This window comes from Somniosus microcephalus, chromosome 7 (genome assembly GCF_052327205.1).
Source record: "Somniosus microcephalus isolate GS21.2 chromosome 7, FLI_Smic_1.0, whole genome shotgun sequence".
In the NCBI taxonomy this organism is placed as follows: Eukaryota; Metazoa; Chordata; class Chondrichthyes; order Squaliformes; family Somniosidae; genus Somniosus; species Somniosus microcephalus.
In genome coordinates, this window is record NC_140993.1 from 254,779,862 (window position 1) to 254,797,098 (window position 17,237).

Sequence of the window (17,237 nt, forward strand, 5' to 3'; positions counted from 1 at the left end):
TTTGATGATGCGTCATCAGCTAGTTTCCTTAAAGGGACTATGTCCAAATTTAGTTTGATATTTGTGCTGTCAGTGTTCTACAGCATTGAGGTGCTTCAAACACTGACAAGCACTGCACAAAGGTGCACAGCTGCACCCAGGCTCCCCCATGACTCCCTCCATATGCTTATGTCACAACACGCAGGGAGATTCTCTTCCCTTCCCATGGGCGGAGGAGACCTCCCCAGGAGACCAACGCAGCCTGGTTGCACATTGCACAGGAGGACACAAGCAGGGATGTCGTCAGAAGGGCCAGGCTGCAGTGGCGCAAACCTTTCAATGATCTCAGTAGATCACGAAATGTTACTACAAAGCCACACTCAACCTCATCCTGCTGTGCCACTCATCACATCCCCATCACTCGAACTTCCCTACCCTACTCCTGCACATCATTACGCACACCAACTTACCTTGCACCTCCACCCATCCCTCTCTATCAACATTATCACTTCCCCATCTCACTAGCCATCCCTCACACTCACCCTCAACCTAGTCCAATCATACCAACTAACAACACACAAGGGTACGTACTTGTGTGTTTTAGCCAATGTTCATGTGAAGTTTCTGTTAATGTGGTGTCAAACATTGAAACATTTTGCGTTCTTGGGCAGATTTGTGTGCACATTTGGAAGTGGCTTAGTGAGTTGCAGTGAATGGTGAGACAGAACGGTACTCCCCGCAATGGTGATGAATGTGAAAGGAATGCCTTGGGCATTGTAGGAATGATTTATGGTGTTGGTGTGGAGTGGTGTCAACCTGGTGCATTATGTGTCAAAAAAAAACATTTTCTCACCCAACCCGCCACCGATCACCCCCTGACCCTCTGAAAAATTCCCCCCCGCGTCTCCGATTGAAATTGCTTAATTTGAATGATCTATTAATCTGAATCTGTGTGAACAAAAAACACCCCCGGTTCTGTTTCTGTTAAGATTGCTTTATTTGACTTACGGAATAATTCAATAATTTTCCTAGAAAATATTTTTGCTATTTCTCCTAGAAAAAAAAATCACTGAACTAATAGGAGTGGACTGTGCAAACCTGAAGTAAAACTCAGTGCATGCAAATGGAAAGAACGGAAAAACTGACAATTGACTAGTCACACCGAACTGAGCATTAGTTTTGCTTTGGAAATACAGAACTGCCTTCAAGCACTGGCTGAACTCAGTAACGTCAAGATGCTTGGCAAACTTATATGGACAAGTAAGACAGCAGAGGAAACTACTGGTTACAAAACAGGGTCAAAAGAAAAATGGTTAAGAACATAAGAAATAGGAGCAGGAGTCGGCCATACGGCCCCTCGAGCCTGCTCTGCAGTTCAATAAGATCATGGCTGATCATCGACCTCAACTCCACTTTCCCAACCGATCCCCATATCTCTTAGAAGCTGGTAGATAAAAGCAATAATGGAAGCCAAAGATGCCAGGATCCAAGAGAAGAATGGAAATAAAATAAAGCATATAGAAATAAAGTCAAAGAAAGAAATGACAAAATAAAAGTGGATCGGTAGTAAAGCTGAAAAAATGTGAAGTAAGTAGCACACAGAGGGGACTCCAAGATTGCATACAAGATAACAATGCTTCTATCAAGTAGAGAAGGACAAAGGCAAGAATGGATTGGCTCCGAGTACATAAGAAGACAAGATGAAATAGTGGACCAAATATGTTTATCAATTTCTGAAAAAATTTGAATGGCAAGGTAAACTGAGAACAGTGACAGAACTTGAAGAAAGCATATGTTCTGGAAGAAAACTCTCAAGATGAAGTTAAATTTATACAATGCCTTTAACATAAAAACGTCCCAAGTTTGCTTCACAGTTGGGGGTCATACGTGAACAGGAGTAGGAGGGAAATTATGGCAGGAGGCTGAAAAATCAGCTGAAGAGGTAAATTTTACACAGAGATTTCTGAAGGTGGGGGTAATGTTGCAAGGTGGAGCGGTTAGTGCCAGAGTGTGGGAGCAAGATGACTGAACACTATGCCATTGATGGTAGAGAAGGTGGAAGTAGGGGAACACACGGTAGTTAGAGTGGAGCTGAAAGAGCAGAGGGAACGAGTAGGAATATAGGGCTGGGGGAGGTTGCAGAAGTACGCAATACGCTATGGAAGAATTTGTAAACAAGGATGAGGATTTTAAATTAGATACACTGAGGACTGGGGGCCAGTGGAGGTTGGCAAGGACAGTGGTGATAGGTGAATGGGACCTTGTAAGGGCTAGGACATGGGCAACAGAGTTTATAGGGCGGTAGTTGGAGAGGAGAGAAGTATGCTTCTTAAGGAGTGCCGGGATTACACAAGTTCTGAAAAGGACTGAACAATACCAGAGGAAAGGGAGCAGTTGATATCAGAAAGCTTTGGCCCAACAGGGGTAAAGAGAGCACTTGGTGGGACTCAGGAAGAGGATGTGTTTGTTGAGGGCAGATGTGGAACTGGGGCAGAAGCAGTAGAGAGATGCGAGATAAAAAGGGAGACCCAACAGATCGTAACAACAGGCATAGGGTGAAATTATCAGCCCCAGAAAAAGTATTTAATATCCTGTTGCTGAAGTAGATTTGTAAAACTGTAGAAAGAAGAAAGACTTGCATTTATACAGTGAATTTCACAACCTCAGGATGTCTCAAAGCGCTTTATAGCCAATGAAGTACTTTTTGAAGTGTAGTCACTGTTGTAATGTAGGAAACATGCCAGCCAATTTGCGCACAGCAAGCTCCCACAAACAGCAATGTGATAATGACCAGATCACCTCTTATTTTTAATGTTGTTGATTGAGGGATAAATATTGGCCAGGACGCCGGGGATAACTCCCCTGCTCTTCTTTAAATAGTGCCACGGGATCTTTTACATCCAGCTGAGAGGACAGATGGGGCCTCGGTTTAACGTCTCATCCGAAAGCCTGCACCTCCAACAGTGCAGCACTCCCTCAGTACTGCCGAGAGTGTCAGCCTGGACCCCTGTGCCAAGTCTCTGGAGTGGGAACGTGAACCCACAACCTTCTGACTCAGAGTCGAGAGTGCTACCACTGAGCCTCCTCTGACACTAGATAAAATAACGAATGAAGAACAGACTGAAGTTAGAAGTAAAGGCGAAATTGGTCATGGGCAGTGGCACAAAATGAGCGATAGAGAATCGGCATCCCATTTTACACCCTGCCTGATTTTCAATGGAAAAGACAATTGTGGTGTAAAGCGGGCTGCCAAATGGTTATTGCCCGTTTTGCATTACTGCCCACGGCCAATCTCACTCCCAAAATACCCTGTAATGATCAAGGCTGGAATTTTTCCCGAAAAAAAAGGGTGGGTTTGGATCGTGGGGGCAGTTAAATTGTTAAAAATGAGATTCCCATACCTGATCCCGCCTCCAACCTGCCCACTTCCAGTTTTAACGGAGGCGGGACGGGGGGGGGAGGCAGGTGACCAACGCGCTCCCAGGGGGCGGAGCGTCAATTTAAATATTATAATGAGGCTGGGAGCCCCTTTTTTCACCTCCACTTTGTTTTTAACTGCATGTGGACTAGTTTCGCACAATTCGTGAAACCCGGCAATTAAAGCGAGGCGAGGACTGCTGGATCCAGGAGGTACGTGGCTTTATTCCTAGCTCCTGGATCCAGGGTCCCTGCCTAACCCACCCCCTGCGATCGGACATCCCCCCCAAGAGGCCTCCGATTCCCTCCCCACCAATGAGGCTGAGGCTGGCTACAATCCTCTCTCCCCATGCCAATCCCCGGCCAATCCCCATCCCCTGCCAATCCCCCCCGCCCTCGATGCCTGGCCGAACCCCCCCCCCCCCCCCAACCACCCCGCCAATTCTTCGTCCGACAACCCCCTGCCGATCCCTGGCCACCCCCAACCCCACCCCCTCCCCCGCGATCCCTGACCAACCCCACCCCCTATGCCCCAATCCTTCCCCCGGACCGAACCCTCGCTCCCTCTCTGCAGCTGCCGGCCAGCCTCTCAATCTGGCAGGCGGGAGACCGAGGCCTCACATGTAAATCAGGCCCTGCCGTTAAAGTCGGCAGGGCCTGCGGGAAAACCCAGCCTCCCGGGTTTCCCGCCCGGCTCCAAGGCCCCCCACCCCCAACCCGCCTACCTGCAGAAAATTCTGGCCCAAGTCTTTGTACTCATTAACAATGAATAAACGAGAGGGGTAATTTTCTGACTTTGCACTCCCTGCAGGGAAGCTCGCCTGCCTGGAGCACATATGAACAATTTAGCCATGTGCACCCATTAAAGTGTTAGGACAAATAAATCATGGGCTGTGATTTCCCACAAGCACAGCACCCCATTGGGAGCACAGGATCACAGAATTAGCCCTGTGAGGTTCACGAATAAAGAGAAGAGGACAGCAGACTCAAATAAAGGAGGAGTCAGCAAGCACTTGGAGATCGAGATTTTGCGATTGACAGTGCAGAAACAGGAAATGCAAATAATGTACATCGTTAGCAAAACTGCACATCAGAGGAAAGATCTCTCAGAAGAAAACTCAAGCAAAATTACACACCTGGGATAAGTGACAGGGATTTCAACATCAACTTATAGAAGATACATATAAAATGTAAGCCACATCAACCATCGTTGGAGTACAAGATCATCAGTAATGATAAGATTGGAAGAGAGCCATCAATTGACAAAGCAGCTAGTGTTTTTAAGCAATACTTAACTATCGCTCAAAACTAAGAGAAGTCTATATATATATATACAGAAATAGTAGTGTCTACTATATGGCACTGAAACTTGATTACATAGGTTACAAAAAAGGAATATGACACTTTCAACACTGAATGTCTTTGCTAGATACTCAGGATAAGTTGAACAGGTAAACAACAACAACTTGAATTTATATAGCACCTTTAAAGTAGTAAAACATCCCAAGGTGCTTCACAGGAGCGATTATCAAACAAACATTTGACCCCGAGCCACATAAGGAGATATTAGGACAGGTGACCAAAAGCTTGGACAAAGAGGTAGGTTTTAAGGAGCATCTTAAAGGAGGAGAGAGAGGTAGAGAGGCGGAGTGGTGTAGGGATGGAATTACAGACCTTAGGGCCTTGGCAGCTGAAAGCACGGTCACCAATGGTGGAGTGCTTAAAATCAGAAGAGGCCAGAATTGGAGGAGCACCGATATCTCGGAGGGTTGTGGGGCTGGAGGAAGCTACAGAGATTTGTGGGGGGGGGGGGGGGGGGGCGGTTAAGGCCATGGGGGGATTTCAAAACAAGGATGAGAATTTTAAAATTGAGGGAGCCAATGTAGGTCAGCAAGCACAGGGGTGATGGGTGAATGGGACGTGGTGCGAGTTAGGACATGGGCAGCAGAGCTTTGGATGAACTCAAGTTTATGTCGGGTAGAAGATGGGAGGCTGGCCAGGACAGCATTCGAATAGTCAAGTCTTAAGGTAACAAAGGCATGGATGAGGGTTTCAGCAGCAGATGAGCTGATGCAGGGTGGAGTTGGGCAATGTTACAGAGGTGGAAGTAGGCGGTCTTGGTGATGGCGCAGATATGTGATCGGAAGCTCACCTCGGGGTCAAAATATGACACCAAGGTTGCAAAGGGTCTGGTTCAGCCTCAGACGTTTGCTAGGGAGAGAGATGGAGTCGTCTCTAGGGAACAGATTTTGTGGCGGAGACAGAAGACAATCTAGTTGGAGGGAATTTCTGCTCATCTAGTACTGGATGTCGGAGAGGCAGTGTGACAAATCAGAGACAGTGGAGCAATCAAGAGAGGTGGTGGTGAGGTAGAGCTGGGTGTCGTCAGCGTACATGTGCAACCTAACGACGCGTTTTCGGATGATGTCGCCGAGGGGCAGCATGCAGATGAGAAAAAAGGAGTAAATGTACCTCAGATGGATAGGTCACGTGCTTAGTATGCAGGACTCCACCAGGCCCTGCAATGGGAGCCGAATGGAAAAACGGAAAGCACGGCTGGCCAAAAATACCACACAATGCCCTGTAGAGAAGAACCTTCTATAAGCTAGCATCACCTGAGAAGTGCAGCGGCTTGTCAAAAGCAGGATAGAGTGGATCTGGCTGATACTGGTCCTTTGTACCTGGGGCACTACAAGCCCCACAGATCATACTACACATTCAGTTAGCTATGAAGCTAGAAATATAAACAGCAAACACTTGACAAATTGATGGATGCAGTGGGCCCGATTTTCACTGCCTCCATTGGGCAGGAATGGTGCGATAGTGCTCCAAAAACCCACTGCGCTGAACTGCCGTCGCTATTTCCAACCGGTCCTGGAACTGGGTGGCAGGTCCTCCACTTAAGGCTTACAAGTCAGGGTCCTGTGACATGCATTGGGCCCCAATGCAATTATCAGGTACGAATGGGCAGAGCGTTTCCTTCAAGGGACGGCTGTAGGCCGCTTCAGAAACAGCATAGCTAAGTCTTCAGATTTTTGCAAAGCCAGGAGGAGCACAAAAACTTTCTGGTCTGCTGCTGGTCATTTCATGCCACCCTCCACTATAACGCCCCACCCGATTGACTCCCCATCCTTATATAAAGTCTATAATTGTGGCTCAGTTCACCCCCCGTTGGCGAATTGCCTGTGAGCATCGGTTTAGCACTCACAGCTCGCCAATCAGATGCAAATGAGGCCTGACCATCAAAGCAGCTCGGACATCCCGCAGAAGGCCCACCGCACTCTCGTAATGAAAATCAGCCCCAGTATATGGGGGCGGTTAAGTCCCTGTTTCATTAGGCTGGCCAAAACAGCTCTAGAAAGAGATCAAAACGCAGATCACGGCGAGTATTAAAAAGCTATCCAAACTAACAACGTTTGCCATTCAAAATAATTAATTTGAAAAATGAAAGCTTTAACATAATATTTTATGTCAGACCTCTGGTCCAAATTGAATAATCAATGTCATCATGACTAAAGAAGTTACTTCATACTCGAAACCGGCTTACACACACCCTCCTCCCACCCCCCCCCCCCCCCACACCCCTTCTCCTGCAGACAGTTACATTTAGGCCTCTATCTTGTGGAATACGTAGATTTTCTGCCCATTGACTATAAATGGGTGGAAATCTAATCCAACTGTTTTCAATTGGCAAACGATGCGTATTTCATATCAAATCTGATTTAGTATCCTACTTGTCTCTCTCTGATTGAAGCTGGGAGGCAAATGTATCCGAATGTCTACAACTAACACTCAGTATGCCTTTTCTAGAGTAACCACTGGGTTGTCCCAGTGACATCAACCAAAAACCAAACAAAAGTGCCCCATTTCTAGAGGGGCACAACTAATAAAGAGCTTAACCATAATAAAAAACAAAGGAAGATTATAAACTTAAATAATATTATTTTATTGTTACTAGTGTCCACTACGTATTCCAGGTGCCCTGAGGTGCCCACCGGATTGCGGAAGGCCTCAAGTGTACCGGTGGACACCGTGCACTGACACTGTGCTCCAGGGTCACCCAGGTGCTGACAAGACCACGGAGGAGAGGCGGGCAGCCAGAGCGAGCGCCCCCCCACCGTGGGCCGCGTCTAACCCGGACCTGTGAATGGCCACCTTCACAGAATCACAGAAACCCCACAGTGCAGATAGAGGCCATTTCGGCCCATCGAGCCTGCACCGACACATATTCCACCCGATCCCCGTAACCCCTACACCAACACATATCCCACCCTATCCCCGTAACCCCACGTATTTAATCCCCCTAACACTAAGGGTCAATTTATCATAGCCAATCAACCTAACTCGCCCATCTTTGGACTGACCCTTCGTCAGAACAAAAGGTCTTCAACCTGAAACGTTAACTCTGTTTCTCTCTCCACGGATGCTGCCTGGCCTGCTGAGTTTTTCCAGCGTTTTCTGTTGTTATTTTGGATTTCCAGCATCCGCAGTATTTTGCTAATGTGAAAAATTAACATGGCCACAGACATTACCATTACCTAATTGCCTTTCGTACTATCAAGACTGCTGCTGATACGCGTGATTTATTTATTTTAATCACTTGCTGTGCAAAAGCAAAAGATTGTGACAAAATAACCCACTGATGCAAATGCAAGAAGCAACCATTACCAAGGTCATTGATTAACTCCTGTAATAAATGTAATGAGTTAATGCAATTTTCAAATTTAAGCCTAATTTTTGGAAAAAATAATGATGATAATAATGCACCTACCATCATCGAGATACAATTGATCCAGTTCTTGAGGCTCTTGCTTCACTGTAACTTGCGAGGGAGTCAAATCCTGACTGTTTTCTTGGTGCATTGGCGGCATCATTGATTGATTAGATTGAGATCCATTTCTTGGTGGTTTCTGAGCTTGCTGCTGTTGACCCATGGCTGCTGAGTTAGCTGGACTGAAGGGCTGCACATAAGCGGCCTCTGGGGAAGCGGCAGGGCCTTGAGGAGAAAGATTGTTGGGATACAGAGTTTGCTGGAAACCATGGGAACAGCTACTGTTCAGATGCTGACTCATCTGGGGCTGCATCATGTGTGCTGAATGAGTGGGTGAACTTGGATGCACAACAACAGATCTGTGTACTTCTTGAATAGTGGGCACTGTTGCTCCAGACTGCTGGTGACTGAGCTGAGCGCTGGCTATGCTGCTGACGCATTTGGTGTAAGTGACGGGTGTGATTTCATGCTGCTTGTGACCTGTAGTAGGGGAGGATGATAACCCAGTGTTCCTCTGCTGACAAGAGGGAAAGCTACTTACAAGGCAGGAACCAGGATCCGGTGTCAGCTCAGGTGTCATGACCTGTTGGGAGTAGTAAGACTGGGACACTGGGCTCATCCCTTGATTAAGCGATCCATAGATTAAGGCAGGTTCGTAGTCGTCGGCGGGTTCTGTTTTTATAACAGGAACTGGGGGGAAAAAAAAACAAGACGATAGATATTCAAGTGTGTGTGGGTCTGTGGCTAGGATACTCTGCAAAATAAACACGATTCTCAATCAGTCTCTGTATGTCAGTGGCCTCAGTCCTCCCACCCAATAAAAAAATGGATGAGTCATGTGCACAAGAAAGTCACAGCTGGTTCTCATATTGAAAACACTATTTTTTTTGGAATCACCCTCACCACAAATGTACTGTATAAACACATTTTTACAGGCCTGCAGTACAACAGAGGCCTGAGGCCCAAAGCCTCCAAAAGTTAACATTCATTATTTGGATTGAGAATGTTTAAATTTAAACATTGAAAAAAAAGAAATGGTAGAACAAAAAATCCCATAAAGACAATTGGCAAAGATAATCATCTAAAAGATCTAAAGAGTACTATTACTGCAACCATGGTGGTAGAAGGGAATGACAAGACATGAACGATTATAACCAGAGTCTAGAATCTGATCACTCAGACCTATCTTTAACCTCCAATTTTCCTCTTATTTTCCCCCCATTTTTTCTTCACAGCCGTTCAGTCACCCTGCACTCCTCTGTGACTGCTAGTTATCAGCTGCGTTCACTTACTAGTTAGTGGAGTGATTGGTTACAAATCACTTTAAAAACGCTTGCTAAGTTCTGTTTGGCTCAGTTTCAGAACTTCCTGGCACAGCGGCTGCTGCGAGATCGGGGAGGAATACAGATATTGAAGGGGCATTAATAAAAGTGTAAACATTAACTACACAAACATCTCAATTTAACGATGACAATGAACTCAAAAAGGTGTGTGGCAATGTAGGTTTCAGTATATACAACTCTAATTTACTCGTCATCTCCATTTCAGTCTAAAAACAACCCTGGTGTGTGAAAAGCCGCAACACTGTTTTGATAGCTACAGGTTTTCCTGAATTTACAGTGAAAATAAACGTTAATAAATCATGGGATGGAAAACAGGAATGAAAAACGAACTCTTGCGATTTTGCCTTCTTATTGTTTACTGCCTCAAACTGGTGTCAAGAATTACATGCATTTATTAAATAATGCCAATGGGATTATTGATGCATTTCTCCATCTGCCCTCTACATTGATGTGCAGTTGTCATGTTGCCATTTAAACCAAAAAAAAAGAATGTTTCTCTCAGTCTCTGTTCTGACTGACTTATTCTCAGCTGTTCGTCCAATAATGAAGCAGCTATGCTGGGCTACAGCAGAATTACATCGAAACAGAAACAGGCCATTCGGCCCAATTGGCTCATGCTGGTGTCTATGCTCCACACCCACCTCCTCCCACCCGCCTTCATCGCACCCTATCAGAATCTGGAGATCATTCAGGCTTGGGCTAACAAGTGAGGTCTAACGTTTGCTTCACATAACTGCCAGGTAGCTACCTTCTCCAACAGCAAAAAACCCAAATACCTTCCCCCTGCCCCTGACCTGCAATGGCATCACCATTGTTGAGTCCTTGACCATCAGTGTCTTGGGAGGTCACCACTGACCAGAACCTTGACTGCACCAGCCAAAACAGCACCATTGTTACTACAACAGGGCAGAGGCTGGGAATTTGTGATGAGTGGCTCACCTCCTGACTCCTTACACCCTTTCTACCATCTATAAAGCGCATGTCAAGACTGTGATGAAATGCTCAGTGACATGAATCAGTCATTCATGAAAGAAAGACTTATGAAATAATACCGAGCGGCCTACAGGTGGCGCTGTCCAGGGAGAGTATAAATACTTGGGCACGGGCCCAGCTTGCGCAGGACATTCTTAACAGGAACTAGTGAAGGACACAACTAGACCTCCATGTTGTAAAACAGTTGATTAAAGCTTTGTTTAACGCTTAGACCAAGTGCCTAGTAGTTTTCTTACGTCACTCAGCACTCACCAGAATGGATGTAGCCACAATGGCCTCCTTCTGTGTTGTTATGACTCTATGACAGCAATCAAGAAGCTCATCCAAGACAAAGCAGTCCGCTCAATCGGTGCCCCTGCTAGTGGACTTGGTATGCAGCCCTTTTCCTACTGACTCACTGCGGCTACAGTGTATACTGTTTACAGAATACACTGCAGCAACTCACCAAGTTTACTTTGACCTTACCTCTTAGTCTGTGACCTCTATTACTAAGAAGGTCAAGAGCAGCAATATCATGCCGGGAATACCATCACCGCCACGTCGCACACTATCCTAATTTGGACATATATTGCCATTCCTTTATAGTCACTGGGTCAAAACCCTAGCCTTCCCAATCTAGGTAGTCTGGGAGCACCATCACCATAAGGACTACAGTGGTTCAAGAAAGTGACCCATGACCGCCATCTTGAGCAATATTAATAGGACTGCTTAGGACAGAAATTTACAGCGTAATTATAAATATTACACTGAGTGTACATCCACAGTGTCACACCTTCTAAAAATATCACACCACAAAGTGTGGCACCTCAAAAGCATCTCACCTCAAAAGCGTCACAAGTTTGGAACGCTTAAATAACCATTATCTGTTAAGCTTCCAATCAAATAGTTGATTGCCCAAATGTAAATGAACCAAAAGCAGCTGCAGTCACTCAACTGGTAGCACAAAAGTACTAGTGAGGAAAGGGCAATCAAACTGCTCAGGTTTTTCTTCCAAAGCTATTATTCACAAGCCAGCAAGTACTATAAAACTGATCAAACAAATCACTTAAAAACAACTTATCAAATCATAGAATGATACAGCACAGAAGGAAGCCATTCGGCCCATCATGACTGTGTTGCCTCAATTGAGGAGGCTGAGGGGAGATTTAATTGAGGTGTATAAAATTATGAGGGGCCTAGATAGAGTGGATAGGAAGGACATCTTTCCCTTAGCAGAGAGGTCAATAACCAGGGGGCATAGATTTAAAGTAATCGGTCGAAGGATTAGAGGGGAGTTAAGGAGAACTTGTTTCACCCAGAGGGTGGTGGGGGTCTGGAACTCACTGCCTGAAAGGGTGGTAGAGGCAGAAACACTCGTTGCATTTAAAAAGTACTTGGATATTCACTTTAGGTGCCATTACCTACAGAGCTATGGACCAAGAGCTGGAAAGTGGGATTAGGCCGGATAGCGCTTTTTTTGGCTGGCACAGACATAATGGGCCGAATGGCTTCCTTCTGTGCCGTAAATGTCTATGATTCCATGATAGACTCTTTGAAAGAGCTATCCAATTAGTCCCACTCCCCTGCTCTTTCCCCATAGCCCTCCAAATTTTTGCTTTTCAAGTATTTACCCAATTCCCTTTTGAAAGTTATTCAATCTGCTTCCACCACCCTTTCAGGCAGTGCATTCCAGATCATAACAACTCACTGCATAAAAAAAAATTCTACTCATCTCCCCTCTGGTTCCTTTGCAATTACCTTAAATCTGTGTCCTCTGATTACCGACCCTTCCGCCAGTGGCAACAGTTTCTCCTTATTTAATCTATCAAAACCCTTCAAGATTTTGAACACCTCTATTAAATCTCCCCTTAACCTTCTCTGCTCTAAGGAAAACAATCCCAGTTTCTCTAGTCTCTCCATGTAATTGAAGTCTTTCATCTCTGGTGCCATTCTAGTAAATCTCCTCTGCATCCTCTGAGGCCTTGACATCCTTCATAAAGTGTGGTGCACAGAATTGGCCACAATACTCCAGTTGGGGCCTAACCAGTGTTTTATAAAGGTTTAGCATAAATTCCTTGCTTTTGTACTCCATGGGGAGAATTTTTCAGGAGGTCAGCGGGCACATTTGGTGGCGGGTCGGGTGGAAAAATGTTTTTTTGACAACGGGTAGGGAACCCACTGTCAACCTGCCACCACGTCAGTTTCCTAGATGTCAGGTCTGTCATCACTGAACAGACCCGACACCAAGCAGCGAGGGAGGCAATTTAGATTCTTAAGAGCTTGTTAACAGGCACTTACAAAAGTATTTTAAGCTCAACTTTAGATTTTAAGAGTTTGCCCACGGCTTCCCTGCTGTTCGGGGATCGCATGAGGTAAGGAGGTCGGAAGTTGTGACAGCATGGGGTGATTTCATAACTTGACAGCTGCAAATGTTCTATAAAAGCTCCCATCTCACAGCCGTTCACTTTCCAAGGTTAGAAGCTGTTGCTTACTGCATTGGAAGACAGATTGAGCTTTATGCAGCTTGCAAGTGTTTGGAGCAAACCCTGTATCCAGTGTCACCTCACTGGAACAACCTCGCTCACCATTGACAGATCACTTCTGTCATCTCAAGTTCACCGACCATCTATTCCATCAGCATCGGTGCCCTTGAAACTATCTCACCCTGGTCCTCGGAATCACACCAGGATCAGCCCCAACACCAGCAGCACCAGGCACACCAGCAGCACCAACAACAACACCAACCTTCTCCGCAATCACCTAGTGGTGTCAAGTGGGATTCCCGACGGCTCCAAACCACGGCAAGTTAGAGCAGGCAGGCCGTCGGGTTGAAGGACTTGGAGGGGTCGCGATGTCGGTGTTCAGGTGAGTGATGGGTGCATGAGTGCAAAGGTAAGTGTGTTTGGTGTGCCTAAAGTGTGTAAAGAAGTTTAAATTACCTGTACTTACCTTAACAGCCTTTCTTCCTCTAGGTTTCGGGAGTCCATCACTCAGCCGGCACTGAAAGGAAAATGGCTGCGAGCTGCCAAAAGTGACAGCCTTCAGCTTTCAGTGCCGGCGAGAGTTCTAACTGAGTCTGCGTAGAAGGACTCAGGTTAGAAGTCAGACTGTCAGTGTTTGACAGCTTCAAACAGCTGTGAAACACTGATATTTCATAAGACCTCTTGACAGATGAAATTTCAGTCTGTGATGTCACCTGTTGCCAGGTGGCCCTTAATTGGCCTGCTGAGCCCGCTGGGCGGGCTTAACAAGGTCAATCAAGGGAAAATCGCGTGGATTGGCCGAACGTCGATGTAGGCGGGACCACAACCCAAAAGTTGTAGTCCCGCCTCCTTCCCGTCAGCTTTATGAAAATCTACCCCCAGGTCTCTCTGATCCTGCACCCTCTTTAAAATTGTACCATTTAGTTTATATTGCCTCTCCTCATTCTTCCTACTAAAATCAATCACTTCAACTTTTCTGCATTAAATTTCATCTGCCGTGTGTCTGCCCATTTCACCAGTCTGTCTGTGTTCTCCTGAAGTCTGTTACTAACCTCTTCACTGTTTACTACATTTCTGAGTCTCATGTCATCTGCAAACTCTGAAATTATGCCCTGTATACCCAAGTCCAGGTCATTAATATATATCAAAAAGAGCTGTGGTCCCATCACCAATCCCTGGGGAACACCACTGCGCACTTCTCTCCAATCTGAAAAACAACTGCTCACCTCTACTCTTTGCATTCTGTCCCTTAGCCAGTTTCGTATCCACACAGCCACTGCCCCTTTAATCCTATGGGATTCAATTTTGCTAACAAGTCTATTATGTGGTACTTTAATCAAACGCCTTTTGAAAGTCCATATACACAACATCAACCGCACTACCCTCATCAACCCTCTCCGTTACTTCATCATGTTGCTTTTTGAGCAACTGATGACGTACTTGTGAATTTAAATTTACACATTTTAAACATAGTGAAATAAATCACTAAACTTAGCCATAAACTTATGTTTTTGATCTTAGAATTCTCTAAAAACTCTCTTTCGCTCAGTGCTGCCCTGTCTCTGGGGCTTGGAGCTGACGATCTGTTAGGATCCCGATGCTCGCAGTGGGCTTAACTAGCAATGTGTCACATACCCCCACCAACGTTCCCTCTAAGCTGCCCGGGACTGGCTTTTACAATGTAAAATTTTGTGCATGCGCGAAATTTTGAATGAGTTGCGCAGCCCGTTAAAGGGGCCGCGCCCCCAAACATAAAATTAGGGGAAATATTGACCCCCACCTCTTCGCGGCCAGTAATAGTTAGGAGACTTCCACTTTATTTCAGGCAAAATCTCTCTCTACTGCGGCAAAAAAATGTTTTAAAAATAAAGCTGGGAGTTCTTGCAACCTGACTTGCGGCACTGTGGTAAAGTGCAATACTGTGCACTGTTTAGTCTACTGGCAGGCAGTGTTTAGCCTACTGATATGGATTTTTACTTGGGGGCATCTTTTGGGACATTCTGGGTAGTAACTGTAATGGAGATGGTTTGGAACAGAGTGTGTGACTGCACTGAATAAAGTACTTTTTTTTGGACTGCTCTGGGGGAATTATCACAGTTTGTTTCAAAGTTAACAATCGCCAGAAGGAAACCTTTAACATGCTCAATGTATTCACTTATTTCAACAAGGACTGTACTTGCCTTTGAGCCCCCAGTTCCGTTACCCACACAGACTCATCCCAGGTCACAGACTTTGCCCATAATACAGGTGATCTACAGCAATAATAAGTACAGGTAAATCTGTATCCCACTGAGAATATCTATTTTATATATTGGATCGGCACATACTTCCTATTGCATTAGCACATACTCCTGCAATGTCACCTTTTTGCAGCAAATACTTTGTAGATTGGTTCAAAGTAAAACTCATAACTGAAGAGGTAGGGAACATACGAATCAAAAGATAGGAAATGACATGAAAACTACCAGTGAGAAACGACAAAGGATGTATGAAAATGGCCAGTCAAGAGGAACCTCTTAATAAAAGAAAAGAAGCTGAACCAATCAAATCACTTTTTGAAAGAATTTTCATCCACCATTATTTTTTCCACAATAACAGAAATTTTTAATGTCCAAAATAAGGTTTAAAAGACCTCAAATTGAATATTGTGGAATAACATGGTTAAACCAAAATGTAAAATGGCCTATGGTGTTTGAGTACCTTCACCAAACGTTTTACTTGACAGATTCAGCCTCTCCGAAGCGTGGTCTTAGACTACTTGGGGCTGAAATTGGATAGTGCAGGCCTAATGTTGCCAACTGGGTACAGGGAGCAATCCCTGCGCTGGAACGGGTAGGTCCGATTGAAATTGGGCCTCGGGCCTCATTTAAATCAGACTGGCAAGCTGCAGACACCTGCAGCGTGTCCCCAGGCCCCTCGCCGGCAAAGCGGATGAAAATTTTGGGCCGCTGTGTCACCAGGAGTGGCCCTCGTGTAAATCCTTGGAGGTGTGGGGGGCGGGGTGGGGCTTGCGGAGGCCATCGAGAAGGAGAGCGGCGATCGGGAGCAGGTGGGCAATAATCTCTGGGACTGCTGTAGAGCTGGGAGGAGCACTCGTAAAGCTTACTTATTTTGGTGCCGGGCTCCAGCGGTCTTTAAGGACTGTAGGTTAGGCCATATGATTATCCTTAACGTACCGCTCCCGGCGTTGGCTGCATTCAGGGCAGTCCAGTTTTGGGAAGGGGTCCTGAAACAGGCGTTTGGCCCCCTATTTCCATATGCAAAGGGGCTAACGCCCGGTTCAAACGCTGGCCCTGGACGCTCATACTTCAGCCTTTACCAAAATGGTGGCCGGTGCATTTCCGGCATGGGATGTGCGCGCACATGCCGCCCACCATACTGGACGCTTGGGTGCCTGTAACACAGATGTGACGTCAATGTAGTCCTCGGTCAATATTTTTTTTTCCCTCCCAGAGGTGTGACTCTGTTAGTTGATTGAAATCCTTCAACATATATGGAGGAAAACAGTGAGGACCTAGACTTAATTCCCTGACCAGTAATTAAATAAATAAAAGTCTGTGCGCGAACTAATGCAAATTAAAATTAAACTCCGCCAATTTTACTTCAAAATATGTTGAGTCCATTCCTGTCTCTTCATTTTATAATGATCAATAAATAATCTTGGCTGCTGCATTAGGGAGCCCAACTTGATGCACTTCCATTTTAAATAAATAAAAGTGTGCGGCAGAGCTCCTTCAAATCATTATTAAGCTCCTTCCACTTTTACTTCAAATTCATTTGAGTTCATTCTTTTGCCGAGCACCTATCTTGAATTTATAAAAATAGCTGAATAATTTTAGCCCAGCCTCGTGCGAGATGGATTCCAATCCCATATGCTTCCTCTTAATAATAATAGTGTTAAAAGAATTCACGCACAGGCATCTTCCACCCTTTAAAATGAAGTTCGGGACCTGGAACGTCAGGACCCTCATGGACAACCCCAACAGCGACAGAGACTGTAGGTCCCGCATCAGACTCTTCAGTCACCCGAGAACTCATTTTTAGTGTGGAAGCAAGTCATCCTCGGCTCCGAGGGACTGCCTAAGAAGAAGAATCGTGAAATAAATAAAAGTTTGTGTCAGAGCTGCTGCAAATAATGATTAATCTCTGCCCCACCCCACTTTTAATCCCAAGTTAATTCTTTTGGTGAAATGTCTCTTGATTTTATAAATATAATGAAGTAATTCTGTTCTGACTGAGTTATATGCTGATTTAAAGAATGATATCATCTCA

At 45.4% G+C, this 17,237-nt stretch overlaps 1 protein-coding gene across 2 annotated transcripts in view; it reads right to left on the minus strand.

Moving 5' to 3' along the window:
- nfatc1 (nuclear factor of activated T cells 1) overlaps positions 1 to 17,237 on the minus strand; it is a 327,855-nt gene that overhangs the window by 121,378 nt on the left and 189,240 nt on the right. For both annotated transcript variants that reach the window (XM_085993629.1, XM_085993628.1), the window contains exon 9: positions 8,168 to 8,857. In XM_085993629.1, the coding sequence (XP_085849755.1) occupies positions 8,168 to 8,857 (690 nt within the window). The remainder of the gene's footprint in view (positions 1 to 8,167; positions 8,858 to 17,237) is intronic.